Here is a 22,832-nt window from a genome sequence, read left to right on the forward strand (position 1 = left end):
CTAAAGGGATATCATACCTGTTGAATGGGACTCTGTGCCTGAAACAGTATTCTTCGTCCTAGTAGTTCTGCAAATATACACCCGACAGACCAGATGTCAATAGCATTGCTGTAATGACGGCTGCCCATTAGGATTTCCGGAGCCCGATAATACTGAGTAACAACTTCCTGAGTCATGTGACGAGATTCATCTAATTCTTCCACTCTGGCCAATCCAAAATCACAGATCTAAATAGAAAAGATTACCAAAATATGTCAAACAGACAAATGGTAAAGTGAAACAAAACAACAAAATCTTGATAGACTTTTGAACTTTGAATAGTTTTCAAAGATATAGGTAGAGAATATTTGTCAATATAGAATTTGATCTTATTTGTAAGAGAGGGAAGAAACTTCCACATTTCTATGTAAAATGATATATCTTAAAAACATGTATCTCACCTCTCTTTGACTGGTAACTAAATCAAAAGAAAACACCTGAATGTGTATTTCTGTGTTTAATGTAGAAACCAAGCTATCCATTTTCAAGGCTGGGGCTTATCAAGGAAGATATTATAAGGGGAAAAAAAAGGTGTATCTTGAAGGCCTCCTGAGTTATGTTCTTTATCTTTACAGAATATATATAGTAAAATTTCTTTAAAACTATGGGTTTCAAACTGAGTCCTGCTAAATATAGTTCTGAGGAGTTACTTCAGGAGTTCCATAAACACTGTACCTAAACAATACCTGTATTTATTTAAAATACTAATTAACACTCAAATGTGAAATGTCAAAATGTAGCACACTGTGGTACCAGTGCTACCAGGTTCATACATTTCTTCATGCCATAAATATTTAACTGAGTGCCTGTATGTTTTCTTAGACAATATGCTAGAACCTGGAGACATAACAGTCAATGAGAAAGGCTGGTTAATTAATATGTAGAACTAAGAATAAATCTTTTCTTGCTATTTCTGTTTAACTGAAAAATATGCTGAGATTGCAAGGTGAGCTGTTAGTAAACAGCCACAGTGCCAGCCAACTTTTGCTTATTTTCAGGAATCAAGATTTTCTTGATACTGGGCCACCACAGCTCACACTGCCCACACTGAGGATGAGATAAGACAGTAATGGCCACCTAAGCCCCAGGGTTCTCACTGATTAACTTCATGAGTCAATATAAGTGACACAACAATACATGTTGTCTGTTTTCTACATTGAGGTTCCAGCATAAGATTTTATTCAAAACAAAGTTTGGCACCTTAAAATACCACTACTTTCAAGTAAAGAAAAAATTACTCCTAATTTTGACAACCCTCTCTTTCTGTCTTCAATTTATTATGTCTGGTCCCATCAAATGAATTCATGTTGGTATATAGGGATATTCAGATCCTCCCAAAGGCCAGGGTTCAATAACATATTTTAAACTCTTATTTTTCCATGAATTTTTAGCATATCTTTTAAAACCAAACAAAACCAAACCAAAGTGAAAAACTTATACCCACTTTCCTCTATCTTTCTTGTACTTATATTAAAAAAACAAACAAACAAACCAGAGCCACCTCCCCACCAAAAAGTGTTTTGCTACATACAAAGCAAGCCCTCTATTAAAAACATCAGTCTGATATGGAGTCATGTTGGCAATTTATCTGGAAGACAAGTTAAACCCAGAACCAAAAGCTTTCATGATCAACCAAAAAGATATTGAGAATTCCAGCAAAATTATCTTTTTTTGTGCTTCATAGGAAACAATATATTTATAATATGAAAAATACTAACTTAAAAGAAATGTTTTACTGTAATGTTTTTTGTTTTTTTTTTTAAAGATTTTATTTATTTATTTTTAGGGAGGGAAGGAAGGGGGGGAGGGAGAGAGAGAGAGAGAGAGAGAGAGAGAAACATCAATGTGCGGTTGCTGGGGGTTATGGCCTGCAACCCAGGAATGTACCCTGGCTGGGAATCAAACCTGGGACACTTTGGTTCCCAGCCCGCGCTCAATCCACTGAGCTACGCCAGCCAGGGTACTCTAATGTTTTTGATGAGTTTGTCCATTTGAGAAGAGAACATTAGTGTTGTAGTCTGGAACTCTAGTCTGCCTTTTCGACTAGGCCACTAAAACGAGTGAAGGGCGCAGAGCGAAATTTCATTTTGTTCTGATCCATGTGTTGTTTATTCATAAATGACATTTTCCTTTGGTTACTCATTCATGTAGCCAGAGGTTACAATACCGTAACAGATGACTTGGAAAATGGACCTCAAGCAGTTAATGGCATTAAGCACGACAGGTTCTGCACAAAATGCTTTGTGAAGTTCTCCCAACAGAAACTGAAATAAGAAACTGGCTTAAATTGTCATAAAAATGACTTGGCTAAATAGAACAATGAATTCCTAACTATGAAGATTTAAATTTTAAAAATTAAAAAAACAAAATGGGTTATAGAGACAGGTAGTGGGGGAATGAACCCAATGATCTATGAAGGAATATTTTAGTGGATTTTGGAGACAATTCATTTCTCTGTGGAATCAGAAGACTGACATTTTTAGAGTCAAAATAGAGCAAAGTTCTTGAAGGCTATATAAAGGGAGAATTTTTATTAAAAAGCAGCATGATACACCATCTTTTAAAGAAAACTGGCCCACAGCTGAAGGAAAGCACTTAAAATAAAATATAAAATGTATTTACATTTGATTTTAATGTTTAGTTTAACTGCCAACATGCTAAGCAATGATGACAGTCTGGATTACTTTTAATTAATTTATTTTTGTTATTCTTGACATCCAGTATTATGCTAGTTTTGGTTGTACGCCATAATGATCTGCATCTATACATCTTCTGAAGTGAGCACCACGGCAAGCCTGGTACCCACCTGGCAGCGCACAGAGCTGCTCTGACGCTGCTGACTGTATTCCCCATTCTGTGCGTCACCTCCCCACGCCTTGTCTACAACTGCAAGTTTGTGCCTCTTAATAATACCCTTCAACGTTTTTGCCCGTCTCCCTGCTACTGATTACTTTTAAAGAGGAACACATTTTAAAGTTTTACTTTTCAAATATAATCAGTTAAAATGTTAACATTTCATACTGTAGACTGAAGTACCACATAATTACTGTAGGTACTCATAAAATAAGTGGAATTTTAATTTCCTTACACAGAAATGACACAGCTCAAGGAGGGTCCTTATCCCTAATTTGTACAATGAGGAAAAATGTGGTGGCCTTCTCACTATTCAGGAGTTCTGCTAATACACAGCTCCATCAGAGCTGGGGAAATGCACATATGTGGATTCTGATATTTGTGAGTCACTAACAAATGAACAAAGGGGTAGGGGTAGTACTGGAGGAAAAGTGAAACTGAAATTGATGACATCAGACTTTGGGGCTACTAACTATAACTAATTTGGTAAGCAATTCTTTAGAGGGATTATTGGTTACTATATATTGTGGAAATACATTTGACCCCTTTCTGGTTTAAGATTTCCACTTTTAAATGTTTCCATTTTCCCACTTTGCTACCTTAGTCAAACAGCAAATAAAAATGTTAGCTGTGCAAAACAGTCTTCTTAAAAGCCGTATTTCATTCTCATAAATAGAAGCTAACTGGTCTTTCAATATTTATTCTGACATACGCTTCCTTTAATAATCTTAAGAGAAAGCACTTTCTCTATTCTTATTTCTTAGTTCCACTGTTAATTCCAATTTCAGGGTTTCCAAAACACATACAAAACATCACAAAGAGACTGTAAGACAACGCTACAGATTAGTTACTATGGCCACGACTAGTGATATCACTAGAGGACTGGTTCTTTAGTTTTTGGTGAAGTGGTGAAAATAAATTTATTTCTTTCAGAAAAACATGTTTTTTGTAAATCTGCATTGACATTCTGATTTTTTCCTAAGATTTAAATAAACAGAAAAGCTACCTTTAGAACACAGTTGCTGTTCACAAGGAGATTCCCTGGCTTAATGTCTCGATGTAAAATGCCAGCTGAATGGAGATATTTCAAACCTGAAATAACAAGCAGATTTCGTTGCAGATATTTAATTCCTTTTACTCAACCAATGATATGGGGAAAACCACAGAAACAGAGAATTAAAATGGTTCCCTAAATAACTGTATAGTGAACATTATTAAAAGTTTGACTTAGTCTTACCTCCAAAAATTAAAAAAATCTGCAATTTTGCTACAGTAATATAAAATGTCATCAAAGGTTTACAAAATCTAGAGATAATGGGGGTGGGGGAGGGTGGTCGGGGTGGGGGGAAGCAGACAACTGTAATTGAACAACAATCAAGTAATTAAAAAAAATCTAGAGATAATGACTACAATTCAAAAGATTACTAGGTTTAAGTACAGATAGGCTTTTCAGGCACCGGTGTTAAGGCTGACCAACACCCTCGAATTACTCATAAGTGTGGCTACTGGAGCTCTGCTACTGACACCCTCCACCCGTGACTCTGAGCCTGTTCCAACACAATAGTTCCCATTAACCAGCAGGGAGTCTTTCCCAGGACAGATACTCATTGATCCAACAAAATCTAGAAACTTGATAGATGTGTTGGTAGTTGCTCTACCACTGAGAATCAAGAGGGTAATTAACTACTTTTAAAATGTTTTTGACATTTTACAAGACTGGGGGCTTTAGCACTGCTAGATAAAGGTCATAGTTTTAAGGCTGTCTTTTGAATAAAATATAGCAAATCTAATTTTCTACAAGTGCAAAAAAAGATCCAATATCCAATATCTTCCCTTCCTCCACCCCAACTGCTGAATACCAACAAATCTATAGAAGGTGAACTTTCTAATTTTAATATTGTGTATGTGTTTTAATCCTTTTGGCTGATGCTTTTCAATCTGTATAAAGAATGTCTTAATTATATGAATCTTAGTCGGGGAGGGGGCAATAGTTTACTAGGTCAAAAAGCTGTTTCAGCTTAAATAATTCATTTGTAATAGCAAAGATTCTGAAGGATAAACCCAAAAGCCAGAGGAAGCTCCAACATTAGCTCAAATTCTTTCTCTATCAAGTCTGTGCTCTTTCATAAGCCAGACTGAAGGGGTCATTTAGCTGGCTGTTTCCATCAATCTCCTCCACGCTCCAGTTTCAACAGTCACTTTGTTTATCTGGAATTGGACTCAGGTATGACCAGCCAATACTCTGACCAGGCCCACCTACTGCCAGCTGGCAGGAAGGATGACATCAATAGGGAACACAGTTACTTTTAATTTAGTCACCTCCTACTAAACCATCGCTGCTCAACAAACCATCCTGCTTACTCACCTCTGAAGATTAACGTACTCAACTCCCTAATCGATTAGGGCCTTCTATTGTATCACTAAAAATAAAAACCATCTGGCTACCCTTAAAAACTCTTATTTAACATCAAGTACAGAGATGATTAAATATACATTGGTCAAAAGAAAAGAAGTCTTTTAGGGAAGAAGCAAGCCTTGGAAGGTCAGATTGAAGTTCAAATGAAAAGTAAAACATTTCATTTACACAGTGACACTATCTTTTTCTTTACAAAGAAAATCTTACCTCGCAAAATCTGATAAAGAAAAACTTTGACATGATCTGAGCTGAGTGGTTGAGGAGAGACGATAATTTTATGTAGGTCACTCTGCATCAATTCTGTGACAACATATCTTGAGGTATTAAGTTAAGGAGAGTTCAGAGAATTCAGCCCCCAATGCCCTCAAACTAGGCCCAAGGTTTAAAGAATAATTTCCACTTTTGTGGCTGGAAAAAGCTTAGCAAAAGAAAGCTTCTAGACAGAATAATAGAGGTGAGAATCCAGCCCTCAGAAGATAAAACATTGCCAAAATTAAAGAATTTACTGTTTAAAAGTTATTATAAGTAAACAACCAAGTGACTTCTATAATCAGCATTATAAAAGAGACAAATAAGGGTAAACATTTTAAATGACAGCCAGGCCAGGGAGAGTGTGAAGACCAGTGTTAGAGTCTATTTCAAACAAGAGACGGCTGGCTGGTGGTCTTATCCTAGGCCAGCACGGCACCAGTGGAAAAGGTAAGTTAAAGTATGGTACTCCTAAAAATGTGTAAAATGGTTAGTTCACATTCAAGTCACTGTACAATCTTAGTAACTTCTTTTAATTTTTTATGTATTTATACCTACCTTACTAAGTTTTAAGCTTCCTATGCTTTGTACTACCATATTCCCAGAGTTTTGGCCAATGAACACATGGCAAATGACAAAAGGCTGGGGCCTAGGGAGCAATGGAGATGTGGAACTCAGAACTCTTGCAAAGGTAAGGTCTTTTGTTACATCTAGAATAGGACAGATTCATGTCTTACCCTGACTGCAGTTAAGAACTTATTAAGTTTGGGCAAATTCTTTAAGTAAAGTCATGCATCACTTAATGATGGGGATACGTTCTAAGAAGTGCGTCATTAAGGGATTTCATCATTGTGCAAACATCATAGAACGCACTTAAACAAACTGAAATGGTATAGCCCCCTACACTCATACTGTATGGAATACAATCTATTGCTCCTAGGCTACAAACTGTACAACCATGTTGTTGTACTGAATACTGTAAGCAACTATAACACAATAGTAAATATTTGTGTGTCTAAACATAGAAAAAATGCAGTAAAAATATGGTATAAAAATAAAAAATGGTACAACTATATAGAACACTTACCACAAATGGAGCTTGCAGGACTGGAAGCTGCTCTGGGTGAGTGCATGAGTGAATGAGGGAGTACCAAATCACTGTGAAGGCTAGGACATCAGTGCATACACTAAGGCCACACTAAATTTGTAAAAAAAAGTTTTTATTTATTTTTTCTTTTTTTTAATATATTTTATTCATTATACGATTACAGTTGTCCCATTTTCCCCCTTCACTCCCCTCCCCCATTGCCCATCCCCTACCACCCACATTCCCCCCCTTTAGTTCATGTCCATGTGTCATAAGTTCTTTAGCTTCTACATTTCCCACACCATTCCTGCCCTCCCCGTCTATTTTATACCTATTGTCCATGCTACTTATTCTCTATACCTTTCCCCCCTCTATCCTCCTCCCACTTCCCTGTTGCAAAACCTCCATGTGATCTCCATTTCTGTGGTTCCTGTTCTCTGTTTGCTTAGTTTGCTTTTGTTTTAGGTATGGTTGTTACTAACTGTGAGTTTGATGTCTTTTTTTACTGTTCATATTTTTTATCTTCTTTTTCTTAGATAAGTCCCTTTAACATTTCATATAATAAGGGCTTGGTGATGATGAACTCCTTTAACTTGGCCTTATCTGAGAAGCACTTTATCTGTCCTTCGATTCTCAATGAAAGCTTTGCTGGATAGAGTATTCTTGGATGTAGGTCCTTGCCTTTCAATGACTTGGAATACTTCTTCCCAGCCCCTTCTTGCCTGCAAGGTCTCTTTTGAGAAATCAGTTGACAGTCTGATGGGAACTCCTTTGTAGGTTACTGTCTCCTTATCTCTTGCTGGTTCTAGAATTCTCTCCTTCATTTTTATCTTGGGTAATGTAGTTATGATGTGCCTTGGTGTGTTCCTCCTTGGGTCCAACCTCTTTGGGACTCTCTGAGCTTCCTGGACTTCCTGGAAGTCTATTTCCTTTGCCAGATTGGGGAAGTTCTCCTTTATTATTTGTTCAAATAACTGTTCCCTTTGTTGTGTTTCCTCTTCCCCTTCTGATACCCCTATAATTCGGATATTGGAACGTTTAAAGATGTCCTGGAGGTCCCTAAGCCTCTCCTCATTTTTCTCAATTCTTGTTTCTTCATTCTTTTCTGTTTGGTTGTTCCTTTCCTCCTTTTGGTCCCTTCTATTGATTTGAAACCCAGTTTTCTTTCCATCACTATTGGTTCCCTGTGCATTTTCCTTCATTTCTCTTATTGTATCTGCATTTGTTCATCTAATTTATGACCAAAATCAACCAATTCTGTGAGCATCCTGATCACCAGTGCTTTGAACTGTGTATCTGATAGGTTAGCTATTTCTCGGTCACTTAAAAAAACTGACTCTGGGGCTTTTAACTCTGTTTGAGCCACCTTTTTAATTTTTTTTTCCTTTGGTCTGGTCCTGCCTGTTACGTATGAGGGCCAGAGCCCTAGGTGTTCATCATTGCAGGGCACCTCAGTCGCTGGGGTGTGATGTTGTATGTGGGGGCAGGGGTCCGAGAGGGAACAAGGGTGCCTGCTCTGCTCTCACTAGGACTTCAGTCCCCTTTGCCGCTTCCAACAAGCAAATTGGGCCCCTCTGGTGCTGGCTCCCAGGCAGGTGGGTTTGTGTACTTTCTTCTCCAAGAAGCCTGCTGTGAGGCTGAGAGAATCTCCCAGCCTCAACTTCCATAGGTGTTTTCAGTAGGTGCCTTTAGGCTTTGTTTCCTGGCCCTGGGTCCCTGGGTTGCGTGGTCTGTGTCGCTGCCAGTTTTTGCTTAGTTTGTCTGCTCAAGAATGTGTGGCTGCGGACAGCCAGCTGCCTTGCATGCCTCACTGGGTCTGCTTGCATCCCACGCCCAGGATCTGCCACTGGTCCGTCAGCTGCCCCTGCGCTTCTGGGGTCCGCCAACTGCCGTCTGCACCCCGTGCGCCCAAGTCTACCAGCCACTGATTTTTCCTGCCGGGACCCCTCTCTGTAGGGCTCCGACTCCACCCCTCCTTACCGTCAGGATGTATGGTAGTCAGACTTCTGTTCGGTTCATTTCTCTCTGTTCTGGTTGTTTTTTGTTTGTAAATTCTTGTTGTCCTTAGTTTTGGTTGCGTGAGGAGGTACAGTGCAACCACCTATGGCCTCCATCTTGCAAGTTTTTCTTTCTTCAATAATAAATTAACCTTAGCTTACTGCAACATTTTTACTTTATAAACTGAAAAACTTTTTAAACTTTTCAGCTCTTTCATAATACTTAATAGCTTAAAACAAACACATGGTACAACTATACAAAAATATTTTTCATCATATTCTTGTTAAACTTTTTTATTAAAAATTTTGTTTTGTTAAAACCTAAGATACAAACACACATTAACGTAGGCCTACACAGGGTCAGGATCGTTGTTATCACTGTCTCCCACCTCCACACCGTATCCCATCAAAAGGTCTTTGGGGGCAGTAACCTGCACAGAGCTGTTAGCCCCTCTGGTAACAAGGTCTTCTTCTAAAACACTTCCTGGTGGACCTGCCGGAGGCTCTTCTTGAGGAGGGGCCATTCTTTTCAGAAATATATCCATGGTGGTTTGCTTGGTTGCTTTTTCCTTCACAGATTTGCTTGTAAGCGGATAATGCACTATGAACATTCTTCTCCATTACTGCATTTGGTCTGGCATGTAATTTTCCTCCTCGATCACTTACCTAGCGTTTCCAAAAATTCTTCAGTTGTCTTCACATCAGCACCTGCAGAGTCATCACTCTCACATTATGTAATGAATAACGATTCTTTAATCATTTAAAACACCCAGAGTTAGCAGTAAATTCAACATGGTAATTGAATTTAGCCTTTCCTTTCAACGTCACACTCTTTGCTTTGGCCAGGATCATTATGGCGCTTAAGAGGGACACGCTTCTGTGTTCCGTCATCAATCTAGGTCATGGGAAGTTTCTCCGTGTTTCATAGAAGCCCTTCTCAATTTTGTCTTGTTGCCTTTAACGAAGCAGATGTTTTAACAGACTCTGTCACTTCGGAATGGGACGTGTGTGACTGACCAATAAGCATCACTGATTTTCCACCTTCGAAGTCCTTGTCACTTTTATTTTCATTTCCAGGTCAGTCTCTCAACATGGCTTCTTATTAGCAACATTAGCAGATTTTGTACACTTAAGGGCCACGATGAGTTAAACAACACAAAATTATATGAAACACAACAGAAAAGTGTACAATCCAAAGACATGGTAAATATGAGATGCATGAGGTTACTGGCATAACACAGCATATACTGATTATTTTTATAAGCATAAAGAGCATACTCTGAATTGACATCTACAGTAAAACATAAGCCAGTAACAGTTGTTTATTACAAAATATGTGCTGTGTGTAACTGTATGTGCTATACTTTGTTTAAAAAAAGATTTTATTTACTCATTTTTAGAGAGAGGGGAAGAGAAGAAGAGAGGGAGAGAAATGTCAGTGTGTGGTTGCCTCTCGTATGCCCTGTACTGGGGACCTGGCTCACAACCCAGGCATGTGCCCTGACCGGGAATTGAACTGTTGACCCTTTGCTTCACAGTCTGGTGCTCAATCCACTGAGCCACATCAGCCAGGGCTCTTAGGTATGATTTTTATCTTAAGTTTTATTAACCAGATTCTTTCCAAAGAAATATATTCTTCATAACGAAGGTTAAGTGAAGGAGATATGGCATGCAGTATTTCCTTATATGATAGCATAATTGGTGGGATCACTCTACAAAATGATACACATTAGTTAATTTACAGTATTATCATCTGAGTTAGATTTAGTGTTTCTTAATAGTTTGAAATTTTTTCTTATAAAGCTTTTCAAATACACATAAGATTTGAAAGAATTATAAACAGTGACATACCCACCACCTAGATTCTACACTTACACTGTTTTATCCTATTTGTTTTAACACAAATTTATCTGTGGCTCTTTCTGTTCATCAATTCATTTTATTTTTGTATGCATTTTACAGAACAATCTTTTAGAATCAAAGTCAGATTATGTTACCTGCAAAAGCTTCTCATTTCAAAACCCTAAAAATGTCCTTATTGGGCCATGAATGATCTGGCCTTCTCTGACCTTCTCTCCCATCACTCTCTTCCTTGCTATTCTCTGAACATGCTCGACACCCTCTAACCCTAGGCCTTTGCTCTAGACGTTCCTTCTGCCTAGACTGTGCTTCCCCAGACATCTACTTGGCTCTTTTACCTCCTTTGTGTTTTTACTTGAATCTAACTTTTTAAAAGAGGCCTACCTTGACCAGTCTAATACTGCATTCGGCACACTTTATCCAATTGCCAGCCCTGCGCATAGCTCTACTTTTTTTTCCCTTTAGTAATTATTCTACAAAATTATTATAGTCAGTATTTGTCTGTCTGCCCAACCCTGCCTCATGAAGGCAAGGGTTTTTGTCTGTTTCATTCACAAGTCTATCCCAAATTCTCACAAATAATGCCTGCATATAGCCAAGTCCCTATAAATATCTGTGGAATGAATGAATTATAGAGCACCTACCAGGTACTAGTCACTCTACTAAGAATTTTAAATATATCATATCATAATTATATAATTTTCACAGCAATCCTCCAAGGAGAGTGGTTCAATCCCCAATTACAGAACAGGAAATCGAGGCTAACAGAAAGCAAGTAACTTGCCTAAGGGTACATGGCAGTATAGCTTAGATCTGCAGGGTTCTGTGTGAGTTGGGGGAAGGGATAAAAGACACCATGGCTCAGCTCATGCTGTCTCCAGGGAATCAAGTTTTAGTCTGCAGTACAGGAGGAAATTTAAACATCTTATTACTTCTTGGAAGCTTGCAACCAATCCTGAATTTAGGCCTACCTACATCCCTACTTTTTGAGATACCCAATGTCTCCAATTTCTGAGTTGTTCTGATGTTCTGTAGTAAGAAGCAACCTGTTCTGGATTCTCAGTACTGCCAGCATAGGTTTCTGCCTCTTTTAGTTTTTAATCCTTTACTGACATTTTATGGGCACTGCAGGAAAGACTGGCACTAAGAATTTGTGTTCTATCAACTGTGTTTTCATGTTAAAAACTGTTTACATGTTTATTGGCTACATAAATATGTGAGTATGAGAGAAAAAGAGAATTGTTCTTGTCCTTTGCTCAATTTTCTATTGGGTAATAATTTTTATTTGCAAGAAGATATTTGCTTTACAAATTAAGGATATTAATCCTCCTATATATACTGAAAAATTTTTCCCACTAGAATCTTTTTTTTTAAAAAGGTTTATTTTATTCTCATTTGAGAGAAAGAGACAGAGAGAGAAACATCGACTGATTGCCTCCCGCAGAGTCGGACCCACAATGTAAACAAGTGCCCTGACCAGGAATCAAACCTGTGGCCCTTTGGTTACAGGACGACACTCCAACCAACTGGGCCACACCATCCAGGGCCCGAGCCTGCCCCCCCTGCCCCCACCCCCCGCCCTGAATCTTAATCATAAGGTAGAGACAGGAAAAACTTCTGTTTTCACCATTAAGCCTTAATCAGAAGTACCGATATTCATTTTTTAGAAGCTTTTTTGAAGATTTTATTTATTTTTAGAGATAGGGAAAGGGGGGGAAGGGAGGGAGCAGAGGGAGGGAAACATCAATGTGTGGCTGCCTCTCACGTGCCCCCCACCGGGGACCTGGCCCACAACCCAGGCATGTTCCCTGACAGGGAATGACATCGGTGACCCTTTGGTTCCCAGACCGGCACTCAATCCACTGAGCCACACCAGCCAGGGCAGAAGTATCGATATTCTTGAGTTGGTTCCAGAAATCTCAAGGGACAAAAAAACATTACACAGGAGAGTGAAAGCAGAGTTTAAGAGGGCTATTTTCATATCTCTGCTTCTTGAGAAAATGACAGGCTGGATTAAAAAACAAAGTGACAAAACAAAAAGAGAAAAACTTCACAACTACCATCACCATATTAAGTGTTGTCAACTTGAGGTTTTACTCAGGAAAAAAATTCCTAAATAGAGTTGAGTATAATGCACTTATCTGTAGGAGATGTCAGCCACCTCTGCTGAGTTAACTGACAGTTTTCGTTCCTGCCAGGATTGAAAAGTTCTTGCAGGGAAGTGAAGAGCAGGTTATATTCTATTCTGTCTCCCACATCCACAAGACTGGCAGCCAAGTTGCGATGCCAGAACCTTTACTGCTAGTAGTCACAGTTGGTCTGCACGCAGGCGGCAGAGAGAAAGCATCTTACTTTTCAAGTTATCAGGTTGAATTCACAGTGCTGGTACTTAAAAAATCTTGTTTTGATTTATAAAATGAGCAAACTGATACAAAAGCCAAAAGCTGAGAGTAAGTATGAAACCACGTTCACATGCCTTCTTCTAACAGTGACGACATTTTCAAAGAAAGGGGATAAAAACATTGTCTGGCTGCCATGGATCCTGCTCTAACCTGGTATTTTAAAAATAATTACTAATTTCAGAAAAAAATTATTACATTTCTTTTAGCATTACAAAACATGTATTTCCATATCAGGGTGTTGTTTACCCTAAACATGAGATTTGAACTGACAATATTAGGCCATTTTTGATCAACAAAATTAATAATTTCATGTGGTTCAACCTAACCCAGAACAACCACATACATATATACTTTATCTCTCTCACAAAATAGTTTATTTGTCAAAATATAAATCAGCAGGTATTCCCTCTGCTAACCACAAATAACTAGATCACCATGTCTCTACCATCAGGGTCTGTGAACTTGAAAAACCTCTCCTTCAACTTCCTGTTATAGTTATTAAGAAAGGAGAGTTTAAGAGGGCTATTTTCATATCTCTGCTTCTTGAGAAAATGACAGGCTGGATTAAAAAAGAATGGGGTCAGTTAACAAACTCTTTAACTGAACCAGAAAGCCTAGAGCAAACCGCACAGAGCCCCTGTCTCCCTTACCATTTTGGTTTACCTCTGTGCTGAGATGCTTTCTCCTCCACTGATATCTTTTAAACATAAAAGACTGAAACATTTTAAATGTGTAATTTTTACAAACTGATTAAAACAGTCGCTCAGCAGCGATTATGTTTTGTCAAGCTTTAGTTTGGCAAAGTAAATTCTTCGGGGGAAATACATTTTTCATGCCACAAGCAGTTGTTTTTTCATAGAAAACAAGCCAACAACCAGGCCGACCTTTTACAAATGTATTTCTCAGGAAAATACAGTGCCCGAATTTGAAGATCGTACAACGTAGGTGCAGAAATCTAGAAGCAACACATACCACTTTATGATAAGGTTTCTGCTTTGCTCTAGCAGAAATCCTCTGAAGTCTCAATCCCCAGCATAATGTCTCCCAGATGTCTCAACTAGTTGCCATGCCAACAAAAGCAGCTTAAATTAAATGAGGGCCTGAAAAGGCACCTGCATCACTCCAGGTCTGTTGCACATTAAATAAAGCTCTCTTGACAGGGACTCAGAGGTGCCATTAACTTGAACAGCAGCTATCTGATTATTGTTTCTGAGTAATTTAATGAGGGTCTCCAAAAAAGAGGAAAAACAGGGTGCTCTTCCCCTTTTCTTGTCCTTCTAAATGGGACAGCCTCTCCAACAGCTGATGCACCCATGGGGTCGACTTTGCTATGGCCTTTTAAGTTACCATTGGATAAAGATAAATTATAGGACCAAAGTTAGGGCTTTCAAGAGAATATTAATAAGTTAACCATTTTCCTCTATTAAAACCCATCATTAAGAACGTGACCATAAAAACACACTGCATGGTATGCCAACCTCAGTGATTTGAACAGCCCTGCTATAAAATAAATTGCTGCTGATTGCAGCAATTAGTTAAGAAGCTCCATGAAATATGTATTTCAAAATGTACTGATTTGCTTCAGAAAAATGAATGATGCAAATGAACAATTATAATGTATGGGGGGGAGGATGGCAGCTCTGATGTCTCAGGTGTCCAAGAAAAACAACAGTGTTTGTGTGTGTTGTTTCAGAGTTAATTTTTTTTATAATATTGACATTTTAGAAGTTTTTTTTTGGACTTATTTCCATTTTATTATCATTTCTCAGTTCTCCACAGACAGTGTACCCTGCATAGAAGTTTCTTTATAACGTAGTAGAAAATAGTCCTTTTGTTGCTTTCTCAAATATTATTAATTACGGGGGAACATCACTTAATAAAAACACAAATTTAAGACTACCTTAGATTTCCTGACTCCTAGTCTAGTGCTCTCTCTACCTCACCAAGTTGCTTCCCACAGAAGCTGGCCTACTTACTATTCCCATTTATTAACCAAATAACATCCCAGTATGCAGATTACTTTGAAATAAAGAAAGCTGACTTACCTTTTATTATTGTATTATGAGAAGAAAAAGAGAAAGGAAGCTACCACATAACACCTTTTATATCACCTCATTTAATTCTCATAATGCCTGATTTGTAACTCTACAAGGCTGGGAGAGGTCAAACTGCTGACCCCAGAGCCTGGATTCAAACCTGCATTGTAAAGATTCTGAGGCCCAACCCTTTCCATGAAATTTTCTCCACTTTGTTTACTATTAAAAGAGAAAATGAAATTCATGAGACTGACATTACTTTCATGTTACAAAAACCAGGTTTCTAGGAAAAATAAGAAATTCAGTATTTCATTACATGGTGCAGCTTTCAGAATTTCTCCTCTGCCACGTGTTTTCAAATGAGAAGTCACTCTGTTCACTCTTCAACACTGTACCAAGAGTCACTGGAAACGCAGTGGTGTGTGAGAGTGTTGCTGCCCTCACTGAGTTTACAGCTTAATGAGGGAGATGAACAATTAGACAAGCAATCACAGTACAGTCTTTCAAAGACTACAACAATGTTATGGTTGTTAACCTCATAAAGCCTATGGGTACTGCTTTGGAACTGAACACGCCAGACCTGCCACCAGAAAGAAGCATAACCAAGACGTATTACTTTAAAGAGAGAAACCTCTAAATTATTAGAATTGCCAAATTCCAGTAACTACAGAGATTTAACCCTTTAAACATCGTAAGAAACCATTAAGATTTCTTCAACTACTGATTTTCTAAATCACATGCACATTCTAACTGGCAATTTACTTGTATCTGTAAAAATACATACATACTTACATTTGGTTTCCTAAAATGGTTCACCTTAAAATTTTCTTTAAAAAGCACATGAGAAATAATAAAAAATAAAAGCAACGAACATTTACTGAGTTCTCACTATGTGACTGGCACTTTCTAAGCACTTTGTATGAATTATCTCAACGAATTCTTACAACACAAGTGGCAGGTTATTCAAAAGAACTGACTGTTCTCATTTTTAGTCTTCCTTGTGTGGAAGGCACTGAATCTGAAGATGTCTGAAGCAATTGCTCAAATCCACTCAAGTACTTTTATTCATTTCTTCTAGTACCTGAATTGCAGTCTTCACTCTGTCACTAGTAGGCCACAACCTTAAATAAGAAATAATTCCAGTTTGCTGAGAAGTACTTTTGAGCCTACTGCATACCACTTGTAACACAGATCACCCCATTTAATCCTCATAACAACTTGGGACCATTCTCATCTAGACACGGGGTGAAGGACTGTCAGGATGACAGGCCAACAATGATCCTCCTTTTGCCAACAACTGAAAAATAATACAAAGGTTCAAAAAAACCCATAGAGTTAAGTTTTTCTACCACATACTCTTTTTGCCTCTTTCCACTTCCCGAGCATATACCTCCTTCAAGTCTTATTCCTCTTATCCTTTAGGCAAATCACAAAGCTGAAGTTTTCAATTCAATAAACATTTCCCTGTATCTATGAATCATATATGCTTATTTGAATAGGTTCATATTCCCTATTTAATGAATGAGAACTTTAAAAATCAGTGTGTGTGTGTGTGTGTGTGTGTGTAATAGAGACCCCCAGGTAACTTTTTGTACGGAGTGTGGTAGAGGGCTGGGCTAGTAGCCCTTGACATGGAAAAAAAATCTGAATCGGAGACTGCTGGAAATTTAAGTTGAAAATATAAGTTTGGGGATCATTAAATATAGTAAGAAAGAAGTAACAATCTGTACTTTTTACTAAATGAAATCTGCCACAGATAGGGTATTAATTTTGCTTTTTGTTATAATCTTTTTCTTTGCACAAAAAAATTCTCTTTTATTACATTTTCCCCTATTTCTTTCCTTCTTTTGTTTTGAGAATCTGGATACTAAAATTATAGAAACACATCACCATCACCATTAATAAGTTATAAATTCAAAGTCAATGATGCTACAGTCTGTAGAATACTGCATACCAGAATTGTTAGTGCATAGTGCCCAAATGTAAGATGTAGGACACCCTGCTAGACTCCCACAAAGGTTGCTGAGGAAGAAATTGTGATCAAAGGACAGAGTTTAGAACAACAAACAGGACTCTTCTGAGGAGAAATGAGGTGAGTCTATAATAGATCGGAAAGGCAGAGAAAAGCGAGGGGTATTTAGTTTAATTGTAGTTTTGTATTTTTTTATGGGCTACAAGACCAGGTAGGAAACAAGTCTAGAGCCAGGCAGTAAACTACACTCACTGGTAAGCTTCCTCTGACCTCTGGCTCCAATTTAAACAAATCTGTACTATGATCAATATCTGTTTAACCCAAGTCTAGGATGCTGTATCTATTTTCGAAAGTAATTTAAGAATGTATGATCATCAGCCCCATGCCAGAAAGCCTAACTACTCCAACTGTCAAAGCTAATTCTGCAGAAAAAGCTACACAATCACCACAGAAACAAATGCTGACACCAAACTCTGACCTCAATTATGAGTAAGATGATTGAGTCCTTTTCTGTTTTTAGGAAGTCATGATTACCCAAGCAGTCTCAGAGGCTGCAGGACTGGTGCCAACAGCATCTTTGTTTAACCATCATCATTAGCATCAATAAATACTGAATGGGCACCAAGTGGGTGCAGAGAGCATGCTAACTCAATGACAACACAGAAAAAAGATGGATGAATGTAAGGCAACATTCAAAAGGTTAGAAAAGACTGAGACTGATCCATAAAAATCAAATATAGAAAACAAGGAAGCAAAAAGATTTCAATGTACATGGCCATGAAAGCTTGACCAAGAAAGAAAAACAGCTGGTATTGAGTTTTCTATATGTTAGGTATCCAGCTTTAAATTTATTTAGCTGGATAAATTTATTTATCTACTCCTAATTACTCTAAAATTTTAGTATTCGACAGAACTAGTGATAGAGCCCAGCCCTTGTTCTTAACCTATGCTGTCTTTCAAAAGATTAACTAGGCCTCAGAAAAAAGGTGAATGAAGTAATTCTACTTCAGAGAGAAGGCCAGGAAGCTGATTTTTAAAATGAGGAGTTAAGTGGATTTAGGCAGTGGGAGGAAGTATAGTATAGGCTTTGGAATCACAGACGAGGTTAGAATCTTGACTCTGCCATTTACTAGCTTGATAGCATTAGGCAAGTTAATGCCAGGGCTTAGATACTGTATGTGAATCACATACAAATAAATGCCAGGCACATGGTGAACAGGCTTATGTGGTAGCTGCGATCATCATCATCATCATCATCATCATCATCATCAATGTAAGAGGGAGGAAGGGTACTGAGTTTATTAAACATCAATGTTAGGCACTGTGCCAAATGTACTACATACATCAATTTATTTATGCCTTGCAACAGTTCTTCAAAGAAAAATATTATCTCCATTTATCACCGAGGAACCTGTGGCTCAGGGAAGAGTATCCAATAACTTTTTCAAGGTCAAAGAGCTAGTAAGTTGAGAGGAGGGGAGAATTCACAGTTGAACTTAGGACTGCCCGATAGCAAAGTCCATGCTTTTGCCAAATTGATTGCGTTCTTCTCTTTTCAACTTTTCTCCCTTCTTCCCAGGAAAACGCAAAAAGAATGTAAGTAAAAAAGTAACACAAAACAGACAGCTAACTAAAAAGGCTCTTTTAAGCTCCTGATCTTAAAAAGGAAAGATCAAGCACTCTCAAAAGGATATCACTGCCGAAGAGGACAATTTGATTCACTTATTGAAGGGGTCTCATGTGGTTTTTTGGCACCAAACAGCATTATGTTCATGATAAGTCACATTGCTTCACGAGGACAAAAAGCCTTCTCTTAGACCAGGAAAGTTTTCTACAGTGCGTATTATCTTTGAGACACCTTGGGTTGGTTTTGGACAAACTGGAAAGTAAAGGGAATAGTTAAAAGTGCTAATGTCTGTGGGATCTTTGTAGACTGCATATAGGGGTTTACCTGGTTTTGGGTTAAGGGGTGCTGGTAATCTTAAGTCTTGAGCCAGGGTGGTAAAAATTAGCTATCAGATTGTTATCCACATTTCCAAAACAATAAAACGCATATACACAAAACAACTTCGTTTGGTTTGTGCATGACATATTTCCTTTGAAAAAAAAAATGCTATTTTGACTTTATCTTATTTTCTGTGGTCTGGCTCTCTTGACATTTCTAAGTGATGTAACAAAATAAGAGGAAAAGACTATCAATTAAACACATAATTATTAAACCTATCACCAACTATATAATTTAGTGCTCTTAATATTTAATAGTGACATTCATATAGTATTCAGAGAGCAAACTGATATAATTAGTACATAAATAAATTGTACTCTGGCTAAAATAAGGGTTTGTGATAGTGTGCTGTAGGTCTACTAAGTTCCCTGAAGTACTTCTCTCAAATAAATTGAGTTGGTAGAGGGAGACTCAGCTGGTCTATGAAGTGGCTAAAAGCCCCACTGCTTCGCCATATCCTCCAATTAAGGCAGGTCTAATATATTTAGTGGCTTCTGAAACCTCTGGGTCTCCACATAACCCCTGCTTCCCGGTGTCTACCAACCTCAGAAAATAGTCAGAACAGTAGGATATAACAAAAAATCAAATAAGTAGTCCTATGAGCCTACCTAAACTCTCATACTTGAATTAAGTATGTCAAGAGGCTAATAATTGGAAGGTTAACCAGAAGGTTAACCAGTTCAGGAGAATCATAATGGGGTTACGAGTCTTTTCAGCAGCTCAAATTAGGTGTGGCTTTGTTGTCATTCAATATCACCCTCTAATAATTGGGAGGCCTGACAGCATTTCAGTGCCACCAGCTGCAAAGTTTTAGAGATATTTATTTTTCATGGAGAGGTGAAAGACTAGACTCAAGTTTTTGATTTTTTTTTGGCCTCACCTGGAACACAGGTGTTTCAAAGAGCTGGTATGAATAAGTTGTTCCAGCTATGTATAATGACTCTCTTCAAAGCACAGTGAAAAAAAATTCCAATTGTAAGTTGGAGCTTTAGAACCACCTCAGGATTTGCTAATACACTCAGGTAACCTTTATGCAACCAGGAAGGGACCACTACTAGGGGTGTGACTACTACCATAGGGCTTGAAAGGGGAGTGGTTCTTGGAATGGCAGACTGAAGGAGGAAATTATGTCATATCCTTTTAGTTAATAAGAAAAGTTTGGTAAAGGTAATGAAAATAGCAGGAAGAATGATATAGTGTGGATGCAGTCTGGATGAAGGGCTTGGAGGTGCTAGCAAGTGTATATTAAACATATTTTCTGGGAAGAAGAGACCAGGTAAGGGAATATGAAGTGCTAAAGTTAACAACCTATTTCTCATTAACAGTTTACATCTTCTGCAAAAAAAAAAAAAATTCTCTCTCTGTAACAACATATTCCTCATTAACAGTTCACATCTTGTTATAAAGAAAATCCTCTTTATAAACAGGCTAGGTTTGTTACTGTTAGGCCATCATTAAAGTATTTTATGATGAGAACTTTCCAATGACATCTGTTGGTAGGTTTGACATACTCTGTTTTGCATGAGAAAGCTTGTATGAATTCCTATTGTCTTTCTGCCTCACTAAGTTCTGCCTCAGTCAGTCAGCCTGTCTATTTATCTTCCCATTCCAATTCATCCTCAAAATAACTATACGAGGTAGGTACAATTGTTACTCTGATTTTAGTAACCAGGGAACTGAGGCACAGAGAGAATAAGTAACTTGCCCAAGACCACACAGGTAGTAAGAGGCAAAGCTGGGACTCAAATCTAGGCAATCTGGTTCCAGGCTCCAGGCTCTTTGTTACTGCAATAGATTTTGTTTCCATTGCTTTAAGCTAGCAGAATCTGCCCGCTACGTAGGCCCTGAACCAATCATAAGGATTTTGAAGTAAACAGAGGACGAGGATCTTGTGACAGTAAGTCACTAAACTCAAGGCTGCTACTGTCAAGCAGCAGAACTAAGGGAGGGTGAAAGTATGACAGACAGAAGGAATGGAGAAGGAGACTGATTTTAGAGTGCTGTTATTTAGACGCGCTACCAAGAGCATGATACCAAGAACATGTATTGGAGGAGCCACCAAGGCTTTGTAGGAGAAAAAAGGGAGACACTTGCTTGTCAGTTGCCTAATGCTACAATCCTCCAAGAATATGGGATGAAGGTCGATTTTCCACATTCCCATGTTTAGGCCTTCCAACCAGTCCGTGATTTAGATTGTTCCCACTTCTTAGACAAAAGGGAAAGGATAAGACCAATTCGTTACACAGCTTCTATAGTCAGTAAGAACTGGGGCAATTTATACACTATTAAGAATAAATGCTTACCATTGATAAGGTGCTGTGCAAATATGTCACAAGAAAGCTATACTAAATAAGCCCTTTAATAACAGAGCTATTCATTCTAGACAGCTCAAGTTGTGTATACATGGGAAAATTTGTGATATTGTCTTACGCTAAAATACTACCCATCAGGTTAAAAAATTTACTATCTAGAGTTTAGAACTATACTAGGCTGCTCTGCCTGTTCAACTAAACTGAAGTCTGAACACATTTAATGTTCTATGTGCAACGAACAACTAATGTATGAAAAACTATCAGTGATGGGTTAAAAGCTTTCATATAGCAAAACAGGGTATTTAACTGGTTTGGCTGGACATGTAACTGCCTCTGGAATAAAATGAAGATCTGTTGCATCAAATTATTTCCTACAGAATAAATATGGACAGAAGCTTTAAAAAGACAATTTTAATCCCTAAATAGACTCTACTGATTTCAGATAATGAAAACTGAGTCATTCTTTCTTTCATTTAATATCATATAGAAACCAACATTAAGCCAGATCATGAAAAAGGAATCTTGCAATATTAAATATTTATTAAGTAGGTGTAACATAGGTCAACAGTTCTACAGTCTTTTTTTTTTTAGTTTTCATCTTTGTGCAATACATGTTGGAACAAATATGAGAATTGGGTGATTTTTCCAAATGGACACAGTGAATTTTAATTGTAGTATGCAGATCCTCAAGTCTGGCTCCTTAAGCCATGGGTTCTCTTATATTAAAAGTCCAAGAATGACAGTTAAAACTTGCTTAAACCCACATAAAGCACTAATTCTGAAATCCTGTCATTCCTGTCTGAAAGAAGAAAACCTCACAACCATAAATGTGAGACTTAATAGTATCTCTTTCCTCACATTTTTTCCTTCCAAAATCTGGCCCACAGAGAAGGGAAATGTCAACCTAGATCTCAGACATGTAACTGCCTATGAAATAAAAATGAGGGCATTAAATAGCATGGCTAATGAAAATTTGGTTAATGGATATTGCTGATTTCAAACAATGTTCTCCATGTGAAAGAAAAACAGCAATGCATCACAGAGAGAACTGCTTTCTCTTGGAACAAATGGTCAGTCCTAAATCTCATCATCTTCTTTGCAACAAAAAGCATTGGGTGCCTTCGCAACTAGGAAGAAATCCATGTGTGTTTCAATTAGAATCACTGACCTTTTCTGAAGCATGTCTGTGCTTCTCTATAGAAATCAATGGAATATAAGGTCATGTTGTTAAAATGTTGAATACAACAATCTCTTTCCCAGGCAAAGACAAATTCTCTTTCTTTTTAAGGTAAATAACTTATTCTATAGAATGTCAAACATTAAAAAAATTAAAACTACCTTTAAATTGAAATTTAAAATTTCTTTCCAGAAAACAACTGGAAAGCTATCATTCTATATACTCTGACAAAGTCCAGAAGGTTCTGTTGGCTGAGTCCTTGTCTCTAACGTTATAAACACATATGCAATAAAATAGAAAGAACATTCTAGAGAAAATGATGTTATTTCAAACCTCAGCTCTCTTCTTCTCAAAGGACCCTGGAGAAGGCAAAGGCAAGCTTTGTGTCTGTGAAGTGCAGACAGTAGAGCCTGGTGACTACTAATCT

The 22,832-nt window shown here is 37.8% G+C and overlaps 1 protein-coding gene across 2 annotated transcripts in view; it reads right to left on the reverse strand.

The window, feature by feature from the left end:
* Positions 1-22,832, reverse strand: part of NLK (nemo like kinase) — a 152,775-nt gene that overhangs the window by 23,902 nt on the left and 106,041 nt on the right. For both annotated transcript variants that reach the window (XM_028519105.2, XM_028519104.2), the window contains exons 4-6: positions 5,516-5,622; positions 3,899-3,984; positions 18-227 (exon numbers count right to left, since the gene is read on the reverse strand). In XM_028519105.2, coding sequence (XP_028374906.1) covers positions 18-227; positions 3,899-3,984; positions 5,516-5,622 — 403 coding nt within the window. The remainder of the gene's footprint in view (positions 1-17; positions 228-3,898; positions 3,985-5,515; positions 5,623-22,832) is intronic.

The sequence above is a fragment of the Phyllostomus discolor genome, chromosome 8, assembly GCF_004126475.2.
Source record: "Phyllostomus discolor isolate MPI-MPIP mPhyDis1 chromosome 8, mPhyDis1.pri.v3, whole genome shotgun sequence".
Taxonomy (NCBI): Eukaryota; Metazoa; Chordata; class Mammalia; order Chiroptera; family Phyllostomidae; genus Phyllostomus; species Phyllostomus discolor.